The sequence below is a fragment of the Rattus rattus genome, chromosome X, assembly GCF_011064425.1.
Source record: "Rattus rattus isolate New Zealand chromosome X, Rrattus_CSIRO_v1, whole genome shotgun sequence".
Lineage (NCBI taxonomy): Eukaryota > Metazoa > Chordata > Mammalia > Rodentia > Muridae > Rattus > Rattus rattus.
In genome coordinates, this window is record NC_046172.1 from 5,062,725 (window position 1) to 5,081,348 (window position 18,624).

Consider the following 18,624-nt stretch of genomic DNA (forward strand, 5'->3'; position numbering starts at 1 on the left):
AAAGTAGTTCAGATAGGCCTTAATGGACTGTGACCTTATAGTTTGCAATTAATGGGTTTACCTAGTAAAGAGCACCACACTGATAAGAAATATCAAAGGTCAATTTAAGTATTATAATTGCTTTAATAGGTTATAGGTCTTACATGTTAGTGTCTATTATTTTGACAGATTTTGGCTCGAGAAAAAAGCAAGGATGTCTTACAGCATCCTTACCTAATAATTTTAAGTCACTTATCAAGTGCTCATACATGTGATCCCAGCATCAAAATGCACATAATATCTAGGCTTTGAGAAAGTTCTCATTAATTGCTTTCACATCACAGTCATATAATGACTCTTGGTTTGGTTAGTCAAAGCCTTGAAAGTAATCGTCCATAAAGAAAAGACAACAAACATATGGTCAAACAGCTTTATTTTTAATTTTTTAAGCATATCTTAATCTATGAGTGGAAGCATACTGGAAGATGCAAAAAAGAAATGACAAAGACAAGACTCCCACTCTCAAGAAAAATTAGAATCAGCTGGCAACACTACACAAAACAGCGAGCCTAGAAGAATCTACTGAGTAACACAATACCAGTTAATACAGAGTAAATCCACAAGAACAATGATCTGTGAATGACTATGACATAAGGTGGAGGAGGATCACAGGGGAATGAACCTTGGGAGGTGAGAAAAGCATCAGCTTGTGTTCCAGTCACCCAAATACCAGTAGCTTTGTGTAGGCCTTGTGTGGTTAGATTTCACCTCTGTTGCATTTGGTTTATTTAACTCTAAAGTAGACAATGAGCTACAGTGTCTAATGCCTTCCGGTTCTAACAAGACAGGATTCTAGGTACAATGGTGAAGAACTTGATATAGGTGAGGACCTAACACACCAGAAGAAAGACAAGCACAAAGGCATAGGGTTTTGAAAAACAACTGTGTGCATAGGGCAGGTAGGTTGTGAGAGAGCCTGTGTATCTGTTCTCAATATTCAGAGTGCAGGAAAGTTGAAAATGAGTGGACCACAGCGATGCTAACAGATAGCCAAAATGGAGAACAAGTTACTGTGCTTTCTCACTCCATAATCTTTGCATCTTTGTCAAATTTTTATCCCAACTCCTTCCAAAAGCTTTCGTGACACACTGAATGAGAAACCTGTGGATATGGTCCTAAAGCCCATCTTTAGAAACGTACAAACAGACCCTTTTTGTGGGCCAGAAAACCAAGAGCTGTTGCTGACAAGATGGTGGTCAATCCAAGCAGCTTTAGTAGACCTGGTACAGAAGGCAAGTGTCTCTCCAGGAAGGTGTTGGTAATGGGTCTTGCCGGGACATCCTGAGTTCAAAGAACATTTGTGTTAGAAGAGGGTTATGCATGTTATTCCAAACCATTTCTTCCAGATTTTTATGGAGTAACCCACTTATCCCAACCTCTGTGATCACACCCTCTCCATCATGTGGCCCTTTATGTCAAATTGCTAGTCTTTTCTGCAACATCTAGGCTGAGATGGTTTGACATTCCATATTTTTTCCCAGCATATCCTCTGTCAGAATTGTATTTGGGGGGTTACTATCTGTCTTACCATCTAAAGGCACTGCCATTCTCGGACCATAATGACCCATGTCCGTCATAGAGATTTGTTCAAAGGGATTACCCATCCCCCCACAGCCCACCATCCTATTTCTAGCAAATGCACTAGGGCAGTCATTTCGGAGTGTCAGGGCTACCCTCTATGGCTTCAAGTTTTAAAGGATGGAGGAGTAACTGACCTTTTAGATTCCCAGTCTCTATTATTCTATCTTTTATACATACTTCTGATGAGGCAGAAAAATTGTCTAGTTTTACTGCAAAAAAATGTGGTGGAAATGAGTTTAAATGTGCTCCATTTTGTTCCATCCCTTTACCCTGGATTGAAGATAATAAAACCTCTTCTCCTGCCTCTTGTTGAGAATCATTATGGAAGATCATTCAGTAGACATTGATTGAGTTTTTATTTTGGGGGTGTTTTTATTCTCCTCTCTTTCTTTTCCTTGCTTCTTGTGGTGTTAGATATCAAACTCAGTATATTCCACATGCTAAGCAAGCATTCTGCCATTGAGCTATGCCTCATCTCCCACTTATTCTTTAAAAATATATCTAGAGCTCTCTGGGAAATATTTCCTTACCATCAAACATCCTATTTTCCTATAAATCTGCAAGAGATGTAGCAATAAAAATGTATCAAAGTTCACCTGAATCTGTGAGTCCTAAGTCATGTGATTTACATAGACACCTATGCACTGAATCATTAGGAAAATGTATGTGGATATATACAAGTGTGTTCTTGGGAGCAATCATTCTTAGTGTAAGGGCATGTAAATCTGTGAAATATAGCTTACCACAGATTCTGGTTCTGGCTGCCAAATTTCATCCTCTGGAATCTTCCCAATGGCATGAAGAATCTGAAATGAAAGATTACTTTGCTATTACAAATAGCAAAACAGATACTACTTTTCTTTAATTCTTTAAAAAAAATAGAACTTAGTAAATATTCCTTGGGATATCCATCAACAGTGTCAAGTAAAGGGCAGAGTATTCAACTTTGACTTTTAAAAAGTCTCCCCCCAATATCTTTTATTTATGGGACAAAAGATCTCAACTATTAATTTCATCATAGACCTTAGTACATCTGAGCATAACTTAATAGGAATGATATTAGAAGACTTGCCAACAATAACAAAAAGACAATAAAAGTGAATGTTGAATGTAATAGAACTATTTTTGACTATAATATCAAACCTATGTCATCATTTTTTATTTTTTAATAAAAATTTTTAAAAAGTATGTGTATGTGTGCTTGCCTGAGTTTGTATGTAAGTGCACTAGATACTTGAATGAAGCTTTGGAAACCAAAAGAGGGTACCAGACACCCAAAACTGAGTGCTAGGAACCAAAGCTCAGCAAGAGCAGCAAGTCTGTTGAGCCACTTTCCAGATCCTGGTTTTCTTTTTTAAAGATCAGTTGTATTTGTAAGTGTGGAAGATGGTATTGTGTTCCCTGAAAGTAAAGTGACAGGCAGTTGTGAGCCTCCTACAGGACTCAGGTCCTATCAAGGAGTGAGAAATGCTTTTAACTGCTGAACCATCTTTCCAGCCTCATCATCTTTTAAGTACACTTGAGTTCTGACTCCCCCCCACACACACACTTCAGGTAAAATTTAGATATTTTCATTGTTTTGTTTAAGGTGTTCCCTTTACCTAAAACTGCTATTATAATGGTGTTTTCTGGGTCTTTATATTAGGAATATGGTATGTATAGTGGTGGGGAGTTGCTGCCAAGATCTCATCTTTGAGCTGTTTATCAAGAGTTGTGTGTCCTCCTCCACCTATGCCTGTGATCCTGAGCCCTACCTCTCTGGCAGCTCTCTCTCCAGCCTCCACAGCCCCCTCCATGTAGCCACTCCAATGTGAAGCTGTCTCGGTGCCTGCAAAGAAAATCTTTCCCACTGGCTGGCGTAGAACCCTGAGAACAAAAAGCAGAAGAGTAAATGGCATTGCACAAAACCAAAGATGAGTTCTCACATGAAAACCAAGGCCAGTTGGCTTCTTCAGGTTCAAAACATCTAGGAGGACACTGACAATGTAGGATAATGCTCCTCAGGTTTCTCCAGCTTTTGTGTTATCTCTGTTATGGGAATAATGGAAGAAAAGCTGAAGTACATGCACGCACCCCTCTACCAAGAGCTAACACAAAAAGGAGCTGGAATTAATAGGGGCAAAATACATATTTGACTCATCTCTATAAAAAGGGAATGAATAATCCCAGTCATATCTGGATCCCTTTATATGAGGAAGGTGATACATGCTTCTGGTTTCCTTCTTAGTTATCTTACCATTGAACCTGACAGTTTCTTCTTGTGATGCTTTGCCCTCCTTGTATGTTTCTGTAATTATTTCTTTTGGCTTTGTATGATATAGGATGGAACTCAAGGCTTTATGTATGCTATGCCTGTGCTCCACTACTGGACCACATCCCTAACCCTTATCTGTCTTTTAAATGGATGGTCTAATGATTTGAAGATTACTCACATTGGCACTAAAGAAATAAATGAGTCTTAGGACTTCATTGACCAAAATTCACCGGGGTTCAGAACTATTGCATCAATCTCTAAGTTAAAATTTGTTGGGTACCAGCTCTTTAAAGTTCATTACTCCTTACTCTAACCCCAATCCTATTATCTACACTTCCTAGAGGTGAATGTAGAGGTTGATTGTGGTAGACACTGACATGCACCACCAAGAATGAAGGCCTTGTTTGTTGGTAGGAGTTCTTCCAGAAGATGATACTCTGATGCTGGCATTCTCTGATGGTGACTAGTTCCACTGGAGAAAACTACCTCATGCCTGCTTCTAACACCAACTACATTTAGTGACTGACTAGTATAAATAAGCTTTTAATGATGCAAGCTCCAAGCTCCAACATGAGACCACTTGGAAAGACAATTCTACTTTCAAAGTGTGTCATGGGGTCAGTTGGCACTTTTATTAGAACTGGGTTGTTGCCTGGCTTTGCCATTCTTCCTTCCTTCTTCTCCCTCCCATGATGCTAATAATCAGTCTGATATCTATTCTGTCTACTGATTGCTTCAGCGTCTGCCTCCTAGGACCTAACCAACCACAAAGATGAAGTGGTTTTCTCTAGTCTACACACAAGTAACAGAAGTAGTATTTGAAGCCAAGTGATCTAAGAACTCTAACTTAGTCTTGCTCATCTTGCTACATGTCATCTCTGCATTACATTTCATTTTCTTTCTAATCTTTTCAAGAACTCCACAACAGTGCTACTAGCTAACATCTCATATATAACAGGCTCAGAGAAATGTGCAGTGACTCAGCAAGAGTCATGGTGCGAGAAAACAGCAGAGCCAGCATTTGAAATGTGTCCAGCAGATGTCAACATCTCTATTTTTATCTTCTGTGTTACCTGATATATTACCATCACCATTTTCCAGAATGATCCCATGCTAAGCAAATGAAACAAGGTTCTCAGGTACTTAGCCTATAAAGGCAGTTCACCATCATGCTTATAAAGACATTATAAAAGAAGTACTATCCAGAGCCATTTTCATCCCATCTCAGGCTGCCATGATTAGATAAGGAATATCCAGCATTCAGAACAATCCCAGCATGTCTATATACATTTCCAGGGAATCATGAGTTCTCTATTGATGGATTGACAATGAGAACAGACTATTACAAGGTGGGAAGTGGGTCTGTTAGAGAAAATATGTCACCAAGAGTATGTCTTTGGGGGTTATATATCACCCTGGCCCCTTCTTATTACTGTTCTGCTCTGCATCCTGCCTTTAATGATGTGATCATCTGTTCTAATACACTATCCACACTATTATAGATTGATAATCTCTAAATCCTGAAGGGGGAAAACAAATCATTTTTGTCAAGTATTTGGTCCCTCTGGAAAAAGGAAACCCTTATAATTTTGTATATTGCTGGGCTTATTATAAGAAAACTTAATGGTTTTACTTGAATCATTATGTTTTCTTTTACCTGAATTTATCATAGCCATAGAAAAGGCAAGGTAATATAGAGTATTTGTGAATTTATTATAATACATGGAATCAGCCGTAATTATTGGGAGTCAGAGAGCATTCAAAAAGTGTTTCCAGAAACAGAAGGTGAATTTACCCTCTTCATGCTTGTTAAACGACGAAGGATTTCAGCATATGCTCACTTTTTACAACAGAAGGAACTGCCAGTTGCTGGTTGGGGAGGGTACAGTGGCCAAAACCTAGTTAAAGATTGGAAGACTAAGACATAGGGAACTAACCATGCTAACAATTGTATATAAAAATGTAACAAGCAAGGATTAAAGTGAGGGAGTTTCTGTTCAGTGGAGATGAGAAGGTAAGTGAGCAGTTAGTGTATGCAGTAAGGATGGAGGGGAGAGACTTACACAGGAGACCACAACATACTGCCTCATAAATTCTGTGGTTTACTGCCTAATTGTGGTCAATTTAATCTATGCTAACCACAGCAGACATTTCTTAAGAAACATGTATTCTGTTCTTTACTAAAGTTGGTCTGTTTGCTTTGTCCTCAGTCTTCTCTCTAGAAGTAGTCTACACTTGTATACATCAAGGGCCCTCATGACAAAACTCATTGCAGTTCCCACATGTCCTGGCCATGTGGAGTCAGGGAAATCCTGTGATATAGGATGCTTGGCCTGGAAGTTCTGTCATTAAGTCATTCTGTACCTTAGTTTCCTACATTATGACATGAAACCTGACACCCATCCATGACGAAGGACAAAGGTGAAAGTCGTTATCATATCACCTTTTGTGGTTGGATTGTTCTTGCATCTCACATTTAGTTCACACACTGATAAATTAAGGGTTCTTTGTGTTCCTTGCCCCAATCATTTTCCTGTTGTTCTATGGAACTGAACAAGGAGCTCAGTACTCACTGGTCAGATATCAAATGACCCTGATTTTTGAATTTAAAACAAAACTCAAACCTAAACTGATATACCAGTTAAAATACAAAGTTTAATATGTCATATGGCACGAAGGGTCTTACAGATCTTTTTGTTCAATCCTTGACATTTTTTTCAATTAAAATTTTTTAATTAAGTGTATGTGAGTACAGGTGCCCACAGAAGTCAGGAGATCCCGTGGAGCTGGAGTTACAGGTGTTGTGAGATGCCTGATGCAGGTACTGGCAACTAAACTCAGGTCCTCTGAAAAAGTGCTCATAACTGTTGAGCCACCTCTCTCTATCTTCTTTTCATTCGTTCATCCTTGCCATTCCTGTCACACTTAGCTTTGCCCAAGACCTTATAAGAACTTGCAGGATTCTAAGCCATGGCTGTTTCCATAACATCCTACCTAGAATGCATTCCCAGTGAAGCTTCTCTGTTTCCCAGTGCCTGATATGAAGCCAATGCGCATTTCACTAGGTAAGGGGAAGCATCCTTTCCATGCATCCTCAAAATATTGTAATGCCCCTTAACTAAAGCACTAGCCCTCACACCTTAGTACTTAATTTCTTATGTTTTATCCTTCCTCTGCTTCCCACCATTGCCTCCAACATTATCAACTCCTCAGCAAGGAGCTATAACCTTGATATTGACATTTTTTAGAAGTGGTCATCAAATGGTTGGCACTTATCCAAAATTCACTCAGTGAAACAATTACTAGTGACTTCATCCACACGCAGCTCATTAGGTCACTATCTGACAAGTAACCTATTATTCACTCAGAAGCATATCGCATATCTGTAGGTAGATAAGGACATAGCACACAGAGTCTTTAATCATCTTTTGATAGGCAGGTTTGAACCCTTCTTCCACTGGTTTTAATGGAAAACCTTCATCCCAGTAACAATCTGTGCTGCACTCTCAACACCCTTTTGTTATCTTTCCCATTTTAGTTTAGTGTTGCTAGCACAGCCCTGCTAATGGTCATTAAGTCATGCCTTGTTATTGTCATCAGACACATTGAACTCAGCACCAGTGACTCATACTTGGATGCATAATGCTATCTTTGAGTGCTAAAAATCCCATAAAGTCTGAAGGAGTGAGTCATAACATGTGTAAGAAAAAGAAAAAAGTTGCTAAAGAATAACTCAGGCTATGATCACGTTTTCTTGTATTTCTCATCCATGTACTAAGCAGAGTAAAATCCAACCACAATGAATAACATGATTGGTAGGATTAAAGAAGGGACCCGATCTCTCTCTTGCCTAGTTTAGAATTGATTTTGAGTTTAGAGAGCCATGCCCACACTGACTCAGAGGTGCTCTTGAGGAAGTTTCCTGAGTTCTAGACTCAGTATTAGGACAGTCTATTGGCAGTCTGAACAAATCTCTGACTATCTAAAGTGCTCCTTATATGTCAACTTTCTTCAGTTATGTTGACTGAGTTTGCTTCTCTAGAGGAATGAAGAGTGGAAACAACACAATGGTGCAGCACCATGACTTCCTTTGTAAGACTCATGAGCTTCAAAGGAAATTCTGGAGATACTTTCTGGTATTGTCAGGAAAGGAAAAAAAAAAACAGGGAGAAACATGACAACCTATTTGGAGGTTGGTTTCAATTGCAGGGGCTTTCAGTCACAGCTCAGCACACTTATTTATCAAACACGCCTTGTTTGAGTGTGCCAGCCCTGGATGAGTTAATGCAGAGATTAGGTAGTACCTTCCATACTGGGTCAAGATGCCAGGAGGGAAGTAGGTTGTGTAGCAGCCCCCGGAGTACTGCTCCTCACACCAGTTCTTCTCTTCATAATGGACTGGCTGTTAAGGCAGAGGGAGAAAGAATTGAGAAAGAGACAGAAGAAGGCATTTTGTCTATTGTATATGGAGCACATGCAAGTACATTTCATTACAGAGAACCAATTGCAGCTGCCTGTCAGAATTTGCATGGCAGTGCTGCCAGGCTTCCCTGATTCCTATAGCTACTGAAGCCCTTGTAGAAAGTGGTATAGTGTTTGCCTGTAGCCGGTGGATATTCTCTTGTATGCTTTAAATTACCTCTATGATTTATGTTACATAATGCAATATAAATGCCATGCAAATATTTGTCACACTGACTCTTCAGTGCATGTGTGATTTTTTTCCCCAAATATTTTGCAGAATCTCTACATACACAGTGCTGACTGTACTGAAATAGGGCCACATTAGTCTTTTGCTGCTGAAGACAGGTCTTGGGTAGGTAAATGCTTTCACTAATAAACTTGGATAAGTTCAGACCTTAGAAAGTTTTTTCATTTGGCACATGCATGTCTTAATAGTTTTTTGAGACAAAATCTTTTCTTTTTCCTTTTATTATTTTTTTTTGCTTCTTTTTTTCTTTTATTGGATTTTTTAAATTTGTATTTTAAATGTTTTCCTCTTTCCTGGTTTCCCTTCCAGAAACCCACTATCCTCCCATCCCCCTCCTGCTTCTATGAGGGTGCTCTCTCACCCACCCACCCACTCCCTCCCACCTCCCTGCCCTGACTTTCCCTACACTGGGGCATTGAGCTTTGACAGGAAGGGCCTCTCCCCACATTGATGCCACAAAAGGCCATCCTCTGCTATATATGTGGATGGAGCCATAGTTCAATCCCTGTGAATTCTTGGGATGGTGGCGCAGTCCCTGGGAGCTCTGGGGGTTGAAACAAAGTCTTGTCAAGTAGCATAATGGCCTGAGAGTCTTTATCCTCCTCTGATGTTTCCACCTTGCAACTACTGAGATTATGAACATGTACCACTATTTCTGGACATAAACAGTAATTATGTTTCCATTTTCACTTTCTTTTTATCTATCAGAAACTGTTAATGTCTATTGGTTTTGAGGAAAGTTTTAAAATGTTATAGTTTATGAGAAGATTCAGTCCATGAAAAAAAGTATGTATCTATGAAAAAGATAAATGACAGTAAGTTTCATGTTTTGATAAGGTTGAGGTTTGCTGAAGGTGGAATGGTTTTCATAAGACGCTCTCAGTATGGAGGGATGGTGGAACTTGTAAAACGACCATTGGTCTGGAAATATGTTTTGGCGATCAACAGGCTGTATTTTAGCTGAGAGTTTTACAAAATTTGAACTCCTTATAGAAAGAGGCCAGACTCACAGCTCCATGATAGAACGCATGACTAGCATATCAGCACTCTATGTTCAGTTCTATCCAGGGGTGAGAGGAACCAACAATGAATATCCTAAACAGAAAGTTTATCACTAACCATCCCTTTGAAAAGAAAAAAAACATTGATATAGCAAAAAATTTAAAACTAGACTTTAAAAATGTTTTGTTAAAAATTATAATCATATAGCTGACTTTGCACCGGCATTCTATTTACAAAATGTGAGGCCCTGACTCAGTAGGGAATGGCCCTGGGACTTTTATTTATCACTATCACCATACTGTGTTCTGACATCTGAGGACTGACATTCCTCCAAGGAATTTATGCCACTTGCATAGCAAACACAAATGTGCCAGTGAAGCAAGTGACTTTCTTTGTACAAAAAGCACATGAGGACAGAAGCCATACCATTTCATCATCAGAAATGAATTATCAATATCCTTAGAAGAGACTTTGGCAAATGAAAACTTATCCTTTCGGGGGAAATTTAAAAACAACCATTTTCCTCCTTAAGTGATGTTTTCTATTCAACCCCTTCATATAGTGCTTGAGAATGTTAATTACCAACTGGCACCTGTGAGCTTTATCCAAGGACAGTTCTGAATTTAGAGACAAAAGAAGTACTACCTGCAGCAGAGTGAAACACTTTCTAGAACCATTTATGCACCAACCATACATATACAGACCCTTTGGGGAGTATATTGGGGGAAGATGAGATATAGGGTCCTCCTGGCACAAACCCATCCCTGAGCAACCTTTCGGGACAAAGCAGGCCTCTGCCCACTGGGCGAAGGCTGGGAAACAGCCTTACCTGCAGAGCTTCTTGAGAGTTCAGAACTTTGGCGTATAGCTCACAGAGCTTCCTCAGTCTGTACAACAGGGAAAGAAGATGTTTTAAAGATAGAAGTGAAGCTTAAAGAAGTAAGGGGAAGAAAATGGGGGAGGCACCTATTCCCTTAAGAAAAAGTCTCTGGGTACCATTGCTTCCACTTTGATCTTTCAGGTTAACAAATTAGTTTTCTTTTGCTTGAGATGCTGTACTTCTATGTAACCTAGGCTTGCCTGGCATTCTCAATCTTCCTGCCTTGGCCTCTCATGAGACATGATTACAACCAAGAGTGACCATAACCAGCTTCATTCTAATTTCTGAAAATCAAGAACTTGTTCTATCTCTAATACCTGAAAACCATGAGCTCACAAACAAGAATGTAGCGAGACTGTTGCTAAATCTTTAAGAAAGAAAGTAAAATGAATCACTGGGCATATCAACTTAGAAAAGACAGTCTCAGGCTCTGCTTCTGACTCTTGACGCAGAAAAGAAGGTAACAGTAATTGCATTTCCCAAGCTTTCCAAGGGTTTCTCAAATTTAAAAACTGCCAATATAAAGTTCATAGCTCAATGATGGTTTGCAATAAATAAGTGCTCAGTAAATAGTTGCTCTTAAGTCTAGTGGGAGAATTGGAAGTAAGCCAACTGCTATAATTAGTCACTTGAGACAAATCAACTAATTTGTCAACTAACATAAATCTAGCCACTGGTATATTTATATTTCTATAAATGAGCATAGCTGTTTCAATATTGGCCTTTATAGATTAGGAATACACAAGGGGATCTTAAACATGATTTATAGCTTGAGCAACTCATTTTAAAAGTAGTGTTTTTGTAGACAGGAGTGTTTTTCAGGGGTTAAGAGAACTGGCACTTTAACAGAGGACCCAACTTCGATTCTCAGCATCCACGTGGCAGTTCACAGCAGGGCATCCAATACACACTTCTGGCATCAGCAGGGCATCAAGCATGGCACACATGTGGTACATTCAGGCAAGACACCCATATGCATAAAAATAAATATCCTTCTAAAGTGTAATACTGTTTTCCACCTAGGAACTCTTTCTATAAGCAAAATAATACAAGTGTCCACTGTCTTCTGCCTCTCTCTTTCTCTGTAATAGCATGGCATGAACAGAGGAATGGTGGCAGAGAGAAGATATACAGTTAGTTCCAGAAATAGAATGAAGTATGTAATGAGGGTTAGAATTCAGGAAGGTGGGCATTTTAAGTTCTTGAAGAAGAGACTGATAATTAAAAAATATGGCTGCCCAGGAAAGAAATAAAGCTGAACCCTCACTTCTTTGTGAAAAATATATTTCTACTAATTATATGAGAATTTCATCCATGTATTCAATATATTTTGATCATTTTCATTCCCCAAACCCTCTCCTTAACTCTTTCCATATTCACTACCTATCCCCTCTTTTTCAAACAGAATTCACCAAATCAATTTTTGACTATCTATATATTCATGGGTATGGAGTCATACCCCAGACCATAGTCAATTTACCAGAGTCTACATCCTTAAAGAAGACTGATAAACCCTCCTCTAGAAGCCATCAATAGGTCTTTGGTTAGAAGTATGTCTTCATGAGTACCTCCGCTCTCCATGGCACTACCTCTTACATCAAAATATACTTCAGGAAAAGAAAAGATTTTCAGATAGTAGATGAATCCAGAGATGGACAAGGTGATGCATGCCTGTAATTTCAGTACTTTGGAGATGGAGGCAGGAAGATTGTGAGTTAAAGGCAAGTCTTGGCTACACAATGAGTCAGAAAACAGCCTGAAGAGGCAGCAACTCATCCTATTCCACTCTCATTATAATCACCCAAAAGCAGTAGAAGAATGGATAATTAAAAATACATATCTTGGAGGACTGGAGAAATGGATCAGCAGTTAAGAGTGTGTCTCTCAGTTCTTTGGAGGACCCACTTTTGGTTCCTAGCATCATCATTGGACAGTTCATAGCTGCTGTAACTTTAGCTCTAAGGGTCTGCAACATTTCTGGCCTCCAAAAGTGCATGCACTCTCTCTGTCTCTCTTTCTTTTTCTCTATCTCACACACATGTGCACATGTGCAGTACACACACATACACACATGTCATACACATTTGCATATGCACACATGTCACATGTGATTAAAAATAAAATCTAAACAAAAGATAAATCAAAAATAATATATTCAAATAGGATTATTTCTGTGTATGACAGATTGTTTATTAAACTATTAGAATAAATAATCCTGACCACATGAAAGACGTAGTTGTTAAGGTATATGATGTACTAATCTATGAACAAGATTAAAAAGACAACTTGGAAAAAGATGTGTTCAGAACATTGAAGATTCAGCAATGAGTGAGTCACACTTTCTAACCTTCGTGGATCTTATATTCCAGTGGGGACAGTTTGAAATCTATGGCCCAGTCAGACCTCCACAGCTCTGGCCATGCAGCGAGGTGGCATGGGTTATGAGGAACATGCTATGCAGACTGAAATAATTCACTGTAAAGTCATTTGGGCTTTGAGTCATTAAATATGTTATCAGTTGTGGTACAGGCATACATATTTGGCAGTGGTGGATACAAATTGCTAAGAGAGATAGCCTCCAGAGAAATTCATCTCTGTACCTATGATCTGGAATTGCTATGCATCATTTATGTAATGCTGCCTAACCTAGCCATTTGTCTACTTAATAATCTCCTCCACAGGTAAACTCTTGCCTTACATAAATTTTCATAATGTTCATAGTTCTTAGCATAATGCCTTGTGTATAATTCGGTAAGTATTAATTTGAATATTTTGTTCTTAAGTAATAAGCATTGTGACATATAAGACCTTTATCATTAACATAACAGATACATCACCCTAGCAATATACATATTACAAAGTACTCTGTATGCTGAAAAAGTCAATAAATATTGAATGACAAGCAAATAATGTAAAAAGAAGAAAAGAATGGGCTGAGAGAGAAAAGGCAGAGGAAAGAAAGAGATGACTTGAGTAGCCTACATTCCCTTTTGAGAGTGTATTTTGTTCTAGAAAACTATCTGCTTATCAACTAAAAGAGCAGGGAGTGATAAAAGGAAGAAACAGGGATGGGGAAGGGAGAGAAGGAGGGAGAGAAAAAAAGAAAAGGGAAAGAAGAAAGAAGGAAAGAAGATTTTGTTACCTTTCTTCTTTAGTAAGGCGTACCAGTTTTCTAGCTTTGTGAGCAAGGATAAATCTAAAATATACAACCAAGAAACAGAGAGGCGTTTAATACTTTCTCCTTCACTGCATTTCTATGGTTACACATGCCCTGTGTACAATGCAAGGGAACACTTATATACTGACTTAGTGTTCACAGTTTCAATGATCCATTTCATTCTCTGTTTCAATGACCCATTCTTGACACTGAGGAGCACTTTCTGGCTTTGGGGGATCAGGGGAGTAAAAGTAAATTACTGGCCATGATTTCTTCTAGGTTGGTATGATGAAAGCTCTACCTGCCCTCCAGCAGGCTTAGTGGACCTAGAGACTAAGTCTCAAATGCTCAGTTAAAGGCTGTGTCTGGTCATCAATTCTTCTTTTTGCCTTTAGGTTCTGTCTCCACATGATGACCCTGTAACACACAACCTTTGAGATGCCGTCTCATTTCTAGCCCTGCAGTTGCTTCCTGCTTCGCCATTTGCTCTGCCCTTGCTGTTCTCGCCTTGGCTTTCTGTAGGTCATCTCAAGTCTTCCTCCTCAAGGCAAATACATCTTTGCCTCAAATCGTGGTCCCTAAACACTCTTCAACTGTCTTGGGGCAAGTTGTGCCTAGGGCTGGCCTCCACTTTTTTGTAGTGGGATTCAGAAAAGAAATCTCAATAACCCACTCGCATAATGTTTACTGTGATTTAGATACAGTTCTGCTCAACAAAACTCATATTGAAGTTCCATTCACAGTATAATAGGGTTAAGAAGTAGTAGGGCCTTTCAGAGTATTTTGAATCATGGGGAATTGAAAGGATTAATACGGTTTCCATGACAGTGGATGGCTCTTTGGGAGAGTGGGTTATTTTAAATAACAAGTTTGGCTTCTCTGCCTGTGTCCTTGCTTCCTCTCTGCTGTGTTTTCAAGCAGCACAAGACCCTCATCAGAAGCCTTGTAAATATTGATTTTATGCTCTTAGATTTTCAGAACTGTGAGGTACAATGAACATCATCTCTTTATGTTATCCAGTTTTAAGAACTTATCTAAAACAACAGAAAACATAGTAAACAACATGGAGGCCCACACACTTTCCATAAGAAATCTTAGTAAAATACTCCTCTTTGTATCAGTCTATCACGTAAGGATATATCTAAAACATATCTACTGATACACTGATATGAACTAAAAAATGAATATAACAAAATTAAATGATATTTGTATTTGACATATACATATTTATTATTTAAAAGAAACAATAAGAATACTCCGAATAAGGTTGGGGATTTAGCTCAGTGGTAGAGTGCTTGCCTAGTAAGCACAAGGCCCTGGGTTCGGTTCTCAGCTCCAAAAAAAAAATATAAATAAATAAAGAATACTCCTATCGTTGGATTTACAGAATAGTACTATCAAGAAAAAATTGTTTTGTAAAAGCTTTGTATTCCGTAATCAATAGTATCGTATTATCTTGCCAGTAGCAAATACAGCTATAAACTATAATTGTGCCTTACCCCATTATAGCAGCACAGCTGCCATCTGGCTTGGTATCATCCAATGTGTACGCAATTGGAGCTTCCTCTCCTTCAATAACCATGGTTCCACAGAAATCTTAGAAAACAGGGAAGTACATGAACATGTTCATTGCCTAATCATTTTGCCCACAGCAATTGCAAGGAAAAACAGTTTTCAATTTGAGAAATTTGGAGGCCAAACATAAACCAATCTAATTTAGGTGGATGAAAGCAAACTGAATGGTTGTCAAGGACAGGCTAGGTAACCGTGGTTCTATGAAAAAAAGAAAAAGCCTATATTTAACAAAACTGGAAAATCCGGAGGAAATGGACAATTTTCTAGACATAAACCATCAAAACAGTCCCATAACTCCTAAAGAAATAGAAGAAGTTATTAAATATCTCCCCACTACAAAAAAAGTCCAGGACCAGATGGGTTTCATAGAAGACCTAATACCAATCTGTCCAATCTATTCCACAAAACAGAAACAGAAGGAACACTACCCAATACCTTCTATGAGGCCACAATTATGCTTATACCTAAACCACACAAAGACCCTACAAAGAAAGAGAACTTCAGACCAATTTCCTTTATGAATATTGACACTAAAATGCTCAATAAAATTCTCATGAACCGAATCTAAGAACACATCAAAACCATCAGCCATCATGATCAAGTAGACTTCATCCTAGGGATGCAGGGATCATTTAATATACGGAAATCCATCAACATAAACCACTATATAAACAAACTCAAAGGAAAAAAAACCCCACATGATCATTTCATTAGATGCTGAGAAAGCATTTTACAAAATTCAATACCCCTTCATGATAAAAGTCCTGGAAAGATCAGGAATTCAAGTCCCATAACTAAACATAGTAAAATCAATATACAGCAAACCAGTAGCCAACATCAAACTAATTGGAGAGAAATTTGAATCAATCCCACTAAAATCAGGGAGTAGACAATGCTGCCCACTTATTCTCAACTTATTGAATATAGAGTACTGGAAGCCCTAGCCAGAGAAATCAGACAACAAAAGGAGGTCAAAGGGATGCAAGTTGGATAGGAAGAAGTCAAAATATCACTATTTACAGATGATATGATAGTATACTTAAGTGACCACAAAAGTGCCACCAGAGAACTACTAAGCCTGATAAACAGTTTCAGTAAAGTGGCTGGATATAAAATTAACTCAATCAAATCAGTAGCCTTCCTCTACTCAAAAGGTAAACAGGCTGAGAAAGAAATTGGGGAAATGACACCCTTCACAATAGTCACAAATAATTTAAAATCCTTTCATTTGACTGTAACTAAGCAAGTGAAAGACCTGTATGACAAGAACTTCAAATGTCTGAAGAAATTGAAGAAAACCTCATAAGATGGATAGATCTCTCATGCACATGGATTGGCAGGATTAACATAGCAAAAATGACCATTTTACCAAAAGTAATCTACAGATTCAGTGCAATCCCCATCAAAATTCCAACTCAATTCTTCATAGACTTAGAAAGAGAAATTTGCAAATTCATTTCAAATAACAAAAAACCCATCAATGTAATCCACTATATAAACAAACTGAAAGATAAAAACCACATGATCATTTCATTAGATGCTGAGAAAGCCATGGACAAAATTCAACACCCCTTCATGATAAAAGTCCTGGAAAGAATAGGAATTCAAGGACCATACCTAAACATAGTAAAAGCCATATACAGCAAACTAGGGGCTAACATTAAACTAAATGGAGAAAACTTGAAGCAATCCCACTAAAATCAGGGACTAGACAAGGCTGCCCTCTCTCCTACTTATTCAATATAGTTCTTGAAGTTCTAGCCAGAGCAATCAGACAACAAAAAGAGGAGGTCAAGGGATACAGATCGGAAAAAAGAAGAAGTCAAAATATCACTATTGCAGATGATATGATAGTATATTTAAGTGATCCCAAAGTTCCACCAGAGGAACTACTAAAGCTGATAAACAACTTCAACAAAGTGGCTGGGTATAAAATTAACTCAAATAAATCAGTAGCCTTCCTCTACACAAAGAGAAACAAGCCGAGAAAGAAATTAGGAAATGACACCCTTCATAATAGACCCAAATAATATAAAGTACCTCGGTGTGACTTTAACCAAGCAAGTAAAAGATTTGTACAACAAGAACTTCAAGACTCTGAAGAAAGAAATTGAAGAAGACCTCAGAAGATGGAAAGATCTCCCATGCTCATGGATTGGCAGGATTAATATAGTAAAAATGCCATTTTACCAAAAGCGATCTACAGATTCAATGCAATCCCCATCAAAATACCAATCCAATTCTTCAAAGAGTTAGACAGAACAATTTGCAAATTCATCTGGAATAACAAAAAACCCAGGATAGCTAAAACTATCCTCAACAATAAAAGGACTTCAGGGGGAATCACTATCCCTGAACTCAAGCAGTATTACAGAGCAATAGTGATAAAAACTGCATGGTATTGGTACAGAGACAGACAGATAGACCAATGGAATAGAATTGAAGACCCAGAAATGAACCCACACACCTATGGTCACTAGATTTTTGACAAAGGAGCCCAAACCATCAATGGAAAAAAAGATAGCATTTTCAGCAAATGGTGCTGGTTCAACTGGAGGTCAACATGTAGAAGAATGCAGATCGATCCATGCTTATCACCCTGTACAAGCTTAAGTCCAAGTGGATCAAGGACCTCCACATCAAACCAGACACACTCAAACTAATAGAAGAAAAACTAGGGAAGCATCTGGAACACATGGGCACTGGAAAAATTTCTTGAACAAAACACCAATGGCTTATGCTCTAAGATCAAGAATGGACAAATGGGATCTCATAAAACTGCAAAGCTTCTTTAAGGCAAAGGACACTGTGGTTAGGACAAAACGGCAACCAACAGATTGGGAAAAGATCTTTACCAATCCTACAACAGATAGAAGCCTTATATCCAAAATATACAAAGAACTCAAGAAGTTAGACTGCAGGGAGACAAATAACCCTATTAAAAAATGGGGTTCAGAGCTAAACAAAGAATTCACAGCTGAGGAATGCCGAATGGCTGAGAAACACCTAAAGAAATGTTCAACATCTTTAGTCATCAGGGAAATGCAAATCAAAAAAACCCTGAGATTTCACCTCACACCAGTGAGAATGGCTAAGATCAAAACTCAGGTGACAGCAAATGCTGGCGAGGATGTGGAGAAAGAGGAACACTCCTCCATTGTTGGTGGGATTGCAGACTGGTACAACCATTCTGGAAATCAGTCTGGAGGTTCCTCAGAAAATTGGACATTAAACTGCCTGAGGATCCAGCTATCCCTCTCTTGGGCATATACCCAAAAGATGCCCCAACATATAAAAAAGACACATGCTCCACTATGTTCATCGCAGCCTTATTTATAATAGCCAGAAGCTGGAAAGAACCCAGATGCCCTTCAACAGAGGAATGGATACAGAAAATGTGGTATATCTACACAATGGAATATTAC

General features: G+C 38.5%; 1 protein-coding gene across 1 annotated transcript in view; it reads right to left on the reverse strand.

Moving 5' to 3' along the window:
- Positions 1–395: 395 nt before the first annotated feature.
- Maob (monoamine oxidase B) overlaps positions 396–18,624 on the reverse strand; it is a 104,701-nt gene continuing 86,472 nt past the window's right edge. Inside the window, 7 exon segments of the mRNA XM_032890243.1 lie at positions 396–1,320; positions 2,364–2,426; positions 3,375–3,486; positions 8,179–8,276; positions 10,417–10,474; positions 13,610–13,663; positions 15,124–15,220. Of these exon segments, the coding sequence (XP_032746134.1) occupies positions 1,168–1,320; positions 2,364–2,426; positions 3,375–3,486; positions 8,179–8,276; positions 10,417–10,474; positions 13,610–13,663; positions 15,124–15,220 (635 nt within the window). The 3' untranslated portion in view covers positions 396–1,167.